The 10,780-nt window shown below is 50.2% G+C and overlaps 1 protein-coding gene across 1 annotated transcript in view; it reads left to right on the top strand.

Moving 5' to 3' along the window:
• Positions 1–4,761, top strand: part of LOC104395115 (glutathione S-transferase theta-1-like) — a 5,540-nt gene extending 779 nt beyond the window's left edge. The window contains exons 2-5 of the mRNA XM_010004788.1: positions 2,460–2,576; positions 3,158–3,308; positions 3,852–4,028; positions 4,528–4,761. Coding sequence (XP_010003090.1) covers positions 2,460–2,576; positions 3,158–3,308; positions 3,852–4,028; positions 4,528–4,728 — 646 coding nt within the window. The 3' untranslated portion in view covers positions 4,729–4,761. The remainder of the gene's footprint in view (positions 1–2,459; positions 2,577–3,157; positions 3,309–3,851; positions 4,029–4,527) is intronic.
• Positions 4,762–10,780: the final 6,019 nt, after the last annotated feature.

Consider the following 10,780-nt stretch of genomic DNA (forward strand, 5'->3'; position numbering starts at 1 on the left):
GGGCTGGTGCGGGTGGGAGCGGGTGACTCGCCCAGCCCCACCGGTGTGAGATGCTGCGGGAGGGCGGGGTGGCCCTGAGCGGCACAGGGCGCTGGGAGGTGAGACGAAAACAGGACCTAATTTCTTCAAGAAGCCGTGATTTTTGAAGTAGCACTCTCGGTGCCTCCCCTCTGCAACAAATAGAGGCTCACAAAGGTGCGTGGCAGCTCTGGAATTGACTCTGCCCCAGCAGAAATTTCTGAGAAGTGCTGAGGATGTGCTGGGGCTGTTCCCCATTTGGATAGGAAACAGTAACAGCCACGGGAGGTTGGCACATGGGCGAGCACAGCTGAGGTGTGCAGTTCTTCCCCTCTGAAGGCAACTTCCTTAGTAAACTTTGCACTCGGGTTAGCAGCAGCGGTTGCTGCAGGGCAGCTTTTCTCCTCTCAGCAGGAGTTAACAGCCCCTTGGGAAGGATCCTCAGAGCCAGAGCCCACTGATGGCCCCCCGTGTAGGGCAGGACAGCCAGCCACCCCTTTGGGGGTTTCTGCAGGTCAAGTTCTTTAGAGAGGGTCAAGGAGAGGCTTTGCAAAGGCAGCAAAGTGAGCACAGCCACCAGGGATCTGCTGAGAAATGAAGAAGGGAAGGTGGTTTGGCTTGTATTAAAACCAGCTGATCATCAGTAGGAGCCTGCCCAAAAGGTATCAAGTGTTTCCACCAAAAGATGCCCAAAGATCTGTATCTTCTTTCCTTGTAACTGAAGCTGATAAAAGCTATCAACCTTTCTAGAGCTCAGCTGGATTTGAAACTAAGATAATGTGTTGAGCATAAAACCACTTGAGTAAGTAATGCTTAAGAACAGCGAAAGGTGAGAAGGCTCCTGGGGCTGAAATTGATACAGGAACAAGAGGCTCCAGCTTGTTACTCAAAGAAACCTGTTGTGGTTTAGTCTCTGGGTGTTCCCCTCCATACCTTTGCTGAGCATTGATTGCCCTGTGCTACAAAAGCTGGCCTCTGACCTGTCTCAAGAGGAGAAAATTGTTACTCATCTGGTGTCCTTCTTTCCCATTAAACTGTAGTGCTGAGGAGAGTGGCAGGTAAGCAATGAGAGCATTGAGTGGAACAACTGAAATACAGGTACTGGGAAACTGAGAGGAAGGAATTAAATCAATTTCCCAGGGCTCTGTGCCCTGTGGCATCAGCATTTGCTTTTGGTCAGTGGGTTTAGGATGGATAATTTGGCTTATGGGAAAGCTGGAAGAAGCACTCCCAGCACCTGCAGCTGGGTTAGCTCTGCATCCAGCTGCTAGCAGACAGGGGTGACATACTGGCCTCAGGGGTACAGTCTGAGGACCTGTCACTGCATGGTATGTGAGGACCAGGAGAGGGGACCTAAACGGGGACATCAGATTTGAGCTGGCAGGTTAAGTGTGCCCCCCTGAAAAGTTCCTGGACCCCTGGTAGGGTGTATCTTAAAGGAAATGGGTGGAGAGAGGGAGAATGAGACACTCCAGGGAGGCCCTGGAATCTGCACATCACATGTAGGAAATCCCAATGCCTTTTGGAAAGGGGTTGGTGGAGACAGCTGTGAGCCAAGTGACAGGAATAGTCATGAATCAGGTTTGCCAAGTGTTGGGAAAACAAACTATTTCCAGAGCATCCTTTCTGGCACAGGAATTCTCGGGTGACTCACATAGTAGGAGATGGAAGGGTGGGTTAGATGTTAGAGAAACTTGAATACAGAGACACACACCTATGACTGAAGGCTGGACAAGTCTGGCACAAAGGAGTCACAAAGATCAAGGCTCCTGGGACTGGGTTCAGACATACTGGAATGTACTGAGACCTCTGGGGAGCAAAGCACCTTCTCCTGTCAGGTCCTCTCTGCCTGCCTTGCAGGGGGGCTGGCAGCTTAAAAGCAAACTCAAATCCATATTTGCTCTGATAAAGGATTTGCAAAACCCACATAAAGAGCTGATTGATAGACCTGTAATAAAGTACCTGTGGCTTAACATGAAAGGACAAAAATCTAGGTTTATCTGAAGACTAAAAAGGGGGTTGAATATAAAGGACACTATCTTCCAGCCCAAAAAAATCCCAACCCAATCCCTTGCTTTCTCACTGTCCTTGTCGTTCATGTTTCTGATACAGAGATCCCTTTCTTCTGAGGTGCTTGGTGTTCACTCTGGGTTTGTACAAGACTGGTACCTCCAGGCATAAACTTAGAGCTGATGGAGCCCTGAGTTGACAAGCTCTGTTGGTACAAAAGGATTCTTAACCTTTCTGACCTTTGTTTTGGTGTGCAGGCAACGGGCAAGTAAGCTGGCATCACAGGGCTGACCACGTATTCACCCTGCGACACTTTTTGATTGCTTATAACCTGCAACAAGACTATTTGTGCAATCAAAACCAGGAACTTGAAGCCAGATGGGCCCCACAGTCTCCCCAGATGTTTGCAGACAGGTCCTAAGCATCACTGCTAAGGAAAATTTGTCATTTCCCTCCTCAGGGCAGCATAGGACAGAGGAATTCCGGAAGGTGAACAACTTGATGAAGGTGCCTGCAATAAGGGATGGCTCTTTCACCTTAACAGAGAGGTGAGGCTCAAATAAGCTCGACTCTCCACTGCACTATTTATCCTAATGCTTGGATATTCTGCCAGTGCACTGCTCAGCCTCTACTGGGACAGTTCCACTTGTACATAAAACAAGCTGTCTCATGTGAGCAACTCAAACAGCATTGATTGTGGAAAAATCTGTGAGCTGCTGCTTGGAGCTACCTTGCATGTATGTTTCTAAGGCAAAATTCCTTTCTGTGTGTCCTCCTGCTCTCTGCCTTCAGCTGGAGTCTGCAGGTCAAGGCAGTAAATCTGACACTGCTGGGTGGCCAGGCAGGACACAGCTCTGAGCTGGCATGAACTCATTCACTTGCTCAAAAGTGTTGGTGGGGTAACTGTACCTGCAGGCCACCTCTGTCTTGCTGGGCTGATGGATCAGGTAATTGCTGCCCACAGGCAGCACAGGCTGTCCCCTGTGCCTCGATGACAGTTTTGTCCTGCACTTCTGCCTGGGTCAGCTCAGGTCTGAGCTGTCTCAGACCAGTGCAAAATATGGGGGAAAGGATGAGGTGCTTTAATCTCAGATGATCAGCTCACTGGTCTGCCTTGCTCCCTGGGCAGCATTGCAATCCTCCTGTACCTGGCACGGAAATTCAAGACTCCTGATCACTGGTACCCATCTGACCTGCAGAAAAGGGCCAAGGTTGATGAGTACCTGTCGTGGCAGCACGCCAACATTCGTGGGAAGGGGAGCAAGCTCTTCCTAACTAAGGTAAGACCATTATGTACCAAAAATTAAGTTCTAAGACCTGTGAGTCCGATAGCCCAGGGAGGTACCTCCTGTTTGTAGGGCCCTTCTAAGCAAATACCCAGGCCAGGTGACATGTAGGAACTAAACTAGAGCTGGAATTGACTTGGCTGCTCAGCTGAAGTGGCCCAAATACTTAATGCTGCAGCCACAGCTCTGTACATGCACCGAGATCCAGAGCAAATTCATCCCTAGTGAGCAGCTAACACCAGCTGCCCAGCTTCATGGCAAAAACAAACCTCTCACTGGAAAACAAAATGCAGTTGCTTACAGATGATGCAGCCTTCAAGAGGAGGCTCTTGTGGTTGAAATTTCAGATTGTCTAGGGCAGAGACAAGGACAGGCAGGAATTAATGACTGATGTTCATGTTAATCTGCCAAAGATTAGCAGTACCAGTTGTTCTTGTGCGTGGCTGGTGAGGGATCCCCAGAAGGCAGCAGGGAGAGGGTGTGGGCTAAGTTTGGAGGGAAACATGTAAAAAGCAGCTTTTTTCTTCTCCCTCCCAGGTGATGGTGCCCCTCCTCACAGGCCAGCCACTTCCTCCAGAGAAACTGGAAGGGGTTACTGAAGACCTGAATGTTGTCCTGAAGCAGTTTGAGCAGATGTTCTTGCAGGACAAGCCCTTCATTGCAGGCAGTGAGATCTCCCTGGCAGACCTTGTAGCACTGGTGGAGCTCATGCAGGTGAGCATCAACCCCAACACTGTTGGATGTGGGTTACGGGCAGGCCAGGCCAAGGTGTGGCTGTAGCACCACTACCTCTTTAATGGCAGATCTTTCTCCCTGCAGTTAACTCCTTAGCAGAGTTAAATTCTTTTTGACTTTGACTGTAATTGAGTTTGCCAGGAAACACCTGCTTTGAGACAGATCTCTCTATGGAAGCCTGGACAAAATTCCTCAGGAAAAAAAAAAAAAGATAAATGGCAAACTGGGCAGATATTCAGAAGAGATGTGTTGTGTGCATGGCCCTCTGCCAGTTAGCCATGGCAGTACTTTTTGCTGCACATCCCAGGGGACAGCAGCTGCTGGGGATGACAACACTTCCTCCTAGAACCACACACTAACTCCACCTGATGTGACAGCTGCCTGCTGCCTTGAGCCAAAAGCACATCTGGGCTTCATTCTGGTCCCATCCCTGGCAAAGGCATCGTTTGACTCACTCCTGGGTTCTCTCCCTCTGCAGCCTGTAGGTGCTGGCTACAACCTCTTTGAGGACAGGCCCAAGTTGGCCGAGTGGCGCAGGCGGGTGGAGGAGGCGGTGGGGAAGCAGCTCTTCCAGGAAGCCCACGAAGGGATCTTGAACATCAAGAATCTGACTGCTGATAAGATTGCACCTGAACTGCTGGAGCATTTCAAGCAGCAGCTCCTAAAGCAGACCAGCTAAAATCAGAGGGTTACACTCAAAGTAAAATAGATTGTGCGGGCTTTTTGTAGTATTTCAGCATTTCTTGTAAAAAACACACAGATAAACCATTCCACAAAACACACTCCAGTCACAACCTCCTTTCTGCAACTTAGGGAAGGAAACTATACCTTAAGCAGACTGTAGTGAGCTGCTTTCCCCTCTTGTCCTCTCCAGGGGTGTGAACTGTAGCTCTCTAAGCTTTACTTTCTTGCTCCAGCACCAGTGGATTTGCTTGGAGACAGAGGCAATTTGCTCCATGTGGGGATGGGGGCCAGGCAGAGCTGCCCTTTCCATCCCTGTTTTGAGTTTTCCAGGTCATAGCACTAAAAAAAGGGGCAAAGGTTTCCTGAGAGTATGGCAGAGCAGATTTGTCTGAAGCAAGGAAAAATCAGTGAAAATGGTTTTCATTTTGCAACATCCTCAGTTGGAAGATTTTTGCTGTTCAGTAGAGGGACAGGTCAGGACCCAGCCCTTGGTGGGGATCCTTCCAGAACTTTTGGAGCACCTGGCCACTAGAGACTGCTGTGTCACCTATTAGAAGCAAAGGGACATAGTGTCTGGGAGCAGCAGGGCTGTGCAGGCACCCAAGTGAGGCCTCAAGCTTCTGGGAAGGACAGGGTTAGTCCCACAAATGTATAGAATCTCAACCACAGACTGGTGCCATACCCTAGAAAGAAGAACCTGCACAGCTGAGGAAAGTTCTCTTGCCAGGTGCAGCTGCTGCCAACCACATGATCCCCCTCCCCAAGCCACCCTGGTGCTCTGTCCTTTCCCTGGAGCAGCTTTTTCAGCTTGATGGAAGCCATTCAAGCCAGGTCCCCTCCACTGATGGGTTCTGCTCTGGCTGGGCCAGCCTTGGTGGCAAAGAGAGGGGTGGTGGCCAGTCCTGGAGTATGGGAGTGCACAGTGTATGAGCTCAGTAGTGCCTCAAATACAATTAATATTCCACTGCTCTTCTATCACATCAGATTTACCAGTAAAGTTAATGGTTACACTTGCCATGTGTTGTAGCTGTTTGTAAACAGGATTTGAAGGAGGCACCAGGGATTCATCCTCCACAGCTGTGCAGCACCCTTCCCAACCTCCTTTGTGCCCCTCCTGCCTTCCTGTCCCTGTGACCTTCCATTTCCAGGCATGAGGAGGGTTCCAGCTTGCAGACTGTTTTTTCCTTCTTGTTAAAGGCTGGTGGTATCTGAAAGTTCACTTGTCCCTGCTGGCTGGTCACACCACCACGGAGGCAGCCACATAGTGTGCTGGGGGTGAGACCTCAGTCATCTTAATGCAAGTCAAGTTATTACAGTGTTCAGAAACGAGGCAAGAAGCTGCTCAAATCAGCCTCACAGATCCCTTCAGCTGGACCTGGTGCTTTGGGGAAATGAGCCAGCTGCCTCTTCTTTGTTTCCTAAGTAAACCTGCCTGTTGGTTCAACAACAGGTTGAACCTGGTTGAACAGGGTTCACGACCCACAGCAGCTTTCTACTCGCCCTGGGACGGCTTGCATGGCTGGTGCCTGAGCAGCAACCTCTGCAGACATGCTCTGCTGCAGCAGCTTGCCTGCAGTGCTGAGCCTACAGAAGATGGCCTGTTTACACTGTACTACCAACCACTTCCTTTCCTCTGTAACCTGCAGCTCACCACAGCCACCAGTTGGGCTTCTGCGCATGGCTGGAATCAAACAGGTCCTCTGCTGCCTCACTGCAGCTGCCCAACCTCACCACGTGCTCTGCTGTGTTTGTACTTTGCCTAACTTCCAGATTTCTGACCTCCAACTTCTCCCTTTTTTGTAGAGAGCAAAGCTCTTCATGCCAGCAGAACAAATTCCTCACACAGCCTCTGTTTGAGTAGGAGCAGAGCAGGGAAACCATCAAAAACAACCTAACCTACAGAGTGCTAATCTTGACAGACCTCAAACTGGGCTGGTAGCAGAGCCCTCCTTGATACACCTCCCTGCAGAATCTCAAGAGAGGGCTGCTTTGTATGCAAAACCATTGAACCAGCCAAAGCAAATAAAGCATCTTTTTTTTCCTTCTTATTTACGATACTTGCAATGCAAGAGCTTCATGTAGAAGAGCCTTGAGCCAATTTTCTGCTTGTTCAAAACAAGGAGCAAGTTCCTTAAATGTCACCCATTACGTGCTCCTGCAAGGAAAGCTGCCTTCAAAAGCAAGGTGGGAGTATATCATGGGTGCTTCTCCATGGCCAGTGTCACAAAGGATAAACACACTGATCAGCTACTGCCTCGCTCCAGCAGTTGTGGTAACTGGAGGAGATTTTAAGTGGTTTTCCCCATAGTTTTCTGTCTGCTCTAACCTGTCTGAACTGCAGGTTCAGGCTCACAGTGAAGCTGTGTGTGGGCATTTTGGGCCCCTCTGTGCACACAGGACAAAGCTCTTCCCCAGAGTTTACTCATTGAATGGCAGTCGAGTTGAACAGATCAATCTGCCTTGCTGGCTTTTTTAACTCTGAATCGTTGAGATAAGGCAACTCGTCCTTGTACTTTGCCTTTTGCTGTCCCTCCACCTCCCCCATTTTGTTCCTGTGTCATTTGATCTTGGCTGGTTCCATCTCCTAGATCAAGAGCCCCAAGAGCTGCCTGCCAAAACCCATCAGATTGAGCCAGAGTTTTGCCTGCCTCAGTCCAAGGTCTGTTCATTGTACACTCCCCTTTCACCTGAATATGGAGAGGAGTTACACCTCCAGGGACAGGCTTTTTTGCTGTTCTGATTCAATTTCTTCAGTTCTTGCCAGGGGCTATTTGGAAATAGGTGGAAGCCTGTGATTTCTAGGATAAAGTGAAGCTGGGATACACAAGAAGGGACTAAATTTAAAAAAAACAGATATACATCCTGAGACATTTTCTAAATGATTAAGAAATAAACTGCAAAAAAAAATTACTGCATTTTTCCATGTTGTTCTTGTTTCCAAAAAGCTGATGGAGAAAGTACAAGGAGGAGGAACCTTTGAGCTGGTGGAGCCAAATGAAAATACAGTGCTAGAAGCACTAGCCTAGAGCTGGGAATAATGCAATTAAATGCCATATAGTGCAACCAGATAAAGAGATCTCTCTGGCTGTGTGGGCTGTGCAGTGCAGGCAGCAAACTGGAGAAAAACTGAAGGAAGGAATATTTCCAGGAGACACATGAAAAGATCTTGGAAGTCCAGATAGGACTAATAGATCAATTGAACCATAAGTAAAGGAGCAAAGCAAAGCCACACTGCTCACCTGTGCTGCCCTCTACAAACAGTGGTATCTGAGAGTAGGGGCTGGGAACCATTCTGAAGCACAAAGACCTCTCAGACTATTACCTGTGCAGAACCACATCCATGCTCCTTTCCCCCCCATTCCTTTAACATTTAAGATTTCTTTGCACTGAAGGACCTGAACTTTGCACTTTGACCTGAACTCAAAGACCTGCTCACTCTATGAGCCTTGATCTCTGGCGTGTTGGTGCTTCATGCAGGAGCTCCAGAGGGCAAACTGTGCTGCTGGAGAGCTGGACAGTGTGTGTACAACAGCTCCTCTTCCCATTCTGGTCAAGAAACTGGAAAGATCTTTTTGTGCAGATCTAAATCTGAACAATGTCTGAAAATCAGTGCATGGTGCAGCAGATTCAATACTTTATGTTGAGATGCAGCTAGTTTCCCAGACACTGGCAGACTGACCAGTCTAACAACAATCCCCATTCCTGAGGGGTTCTCAGAGCAGAAGTCTTGGCAGAATGATATTAAATGAAGCAGCTGAAAGTGTTCCAGTTTGTAATTTACCCAGTCAACAAGCTCAGTCCCAGCTCAAACCAGTATCCAAACCTTTTCACCACCTTTTATAACGATCCTTTAAACAAATAAAAGAGAAACTGATCCTCCAGTTCCCTTTCCCTGAGGTTCCTGTGGCTCTTCCAAGGATCTGAGCGTGACCTACAAGCTGCCTGGCACAGCTCTGATAAAAAGGTGTCAGCTGAGCCGAGGTGGGTTTGACTGGGGGTGACTTTGCTCTGAGTGGCTCAGCTGCTCTATCTTGCAGAGTCCCAGAAGCCCCTGTGCTCAGCCACATGTCACCTTCCCCAGATCACACAGCTGTGAAATGCTGCAGGCTCCGTGCAAAGGCTTGAACTCAGTCTGAGCTTCTTTAGTTCTCCTCCACTTGTGTGGAAATCTGAAGGGGCAAATAACCAGGGTGAAAGGAAAGTCATGTCACTGTGAGTATGCAGAGGTAACGCCTGCACAGAAGCCCTGCATGCTTCACTGCCATCCAGGTGCCACCTCACAACGCTGGGCAGACCCTACGTGGCCAAATAATTATCTCCTGAACTGAAGACCATGCTGAGATCTAATGGTGCAATATTAACACTGGCTTAGAGATGTTTTGCAAGTGGCCCCGTGTGCAGGGTGACACATTCCTGCAGGGATACGTTATGAAAACAAGCATTTTCCTTGCAGTGGGATGTGCTGTCCTGCACAGGAGAGCAGGCTCCTGCCTCAGGCTCTGGGGGGGAGGGACAGCCCCTGCTCCCTCAGTGCTTGGTACCAGCCTCTCATTTCATAGAATCACAGACTGATTTGGGTTGGAAGAGACCTTAAATACGTAGTTCCAATCCCCCTGCATGGGCAGGGGCACCTCCCACCAACCCAGGTTGCTCAGCACCCCTCCCAGCCTGCCCTGGAACACTTCCAGGGAGTGGGCATCCAGAGCTTCCTTGGGCAAACCTGTTCCAGCCCCTTCCTACCCTCATAGCGACGAATTTCTTCCTAATGTCTCACCTAAACCTGCCCTTTTCCAGTTTAAAGCCATTACCCCCTCATCCTATCGGTTGATGCCCTTGTAAAAACTCCCTCCCCAGCTGAGGCTGGTAAATCAGCCTTACCAGTAGGTCACGGCTCCTGGTCAATTACCTCCTCCCGGGGCAGGTCCCCAGGCTCCGAGCCAGGGCGTGACGAGGGATCCCGGCCCCCTCAGGCCGCAGCCCCCGCTCCCCCCGGGCCCGGCCCCGCTCCCTCCCCGCGGCCTGGGGGTGACTTTGCTCTGAGTGGCTCAGCTGCTCTATCTTGCAGAGTCCCAGAAGCCCCTGTGCTCAGCCACATGTCACCTTCCCCAGATCACACAGCTGTGAAATGCTGCAGGCTCCGTGCAAAGGCTTGAACTCAGTCTGAGCTTCTTTAGTTCTCCTCCACTTGTGTGGAAATCTGAAGGGGCAAATAACCAGGGTGAAAGGAAAGTCATGTCACTGTGAGTATGCAGAGGTAACGCCTGCACAGAAGCCCTGCATGCTTCACTGCCATCCAGGTGCCACCTCACAACGCTGGGCAGACCCTACGTGGCCAAATAATTATCTCCTGAACTGAAGACCATGCTGAGATCTAATGGTGCAATATTAACACTGGCTTAGAGATGTTTTGCAAGTGGCCCCGTGTGCAGGGTGACACATTCCTGCAGGGATACGTTATGAAAACAAGCATTTTCCTTGCAGTGGGATGTGCTGTCCTGCACAGGAGAGCAGGCTCCTGCCTCAGGCTCTGGGGGGGAGGGACAGCCCCTGCTCCCTCAGTGCTTGGTACCAGCCTCTCATTTCATAGAATCACAGACTGATTTGGGTTGGAAGAGACCTTAAATACGTAGTTCCAATCCCCCTGCATGGGCAGGGGCACCTCCCACCAACCCAGGTTGCTCAGCACCCCTCCCAGCCTGCCCTGGAACACTTCCAGGGAGTGGGCATCCAGAGCTTCCCTGGGCAAACCTGTTCCAGCCCCTTCCTACCCTCATAGCGACGAATTTCTTCCTAATGTCTAACCTAAACCTGCCCTTTTCCAGTTTAAAGCCATTACCCCCTCATCCTATCGGTTGATGCCCTTGTAAAAACTCCCTCCCCAGCTGAGGCTGGTAAATCAGCCTTACCAGTAGGTCACGGTTCCTGCTCAATTACCTCCTCCCGGGGCAGGTCCCCAGGCTCCGAGCCAGGGCGTGACGAGGGATCCCGGCCCCCTCAGGCCGCAGCCCCCGCTCCCCCCGGGCCCGGCCCCGCTCCCTCCCCGCGGC

This window comes from Chaetura pelagica, unplaced genomic scaffold, assembly GCF_000747805.2.
Source record: "Chaetura pelagica isolate M959 unplaced genomic scaffold, ChaPel_1.0 scaffold249, whole genome shotgun sequence".
Classification (NCBI taxonomy): Eukaryota; Metazoa; Chordata; class Aves; order Apodiformes; family Apodidae; genus Chaetura; species Chaetura pelagica.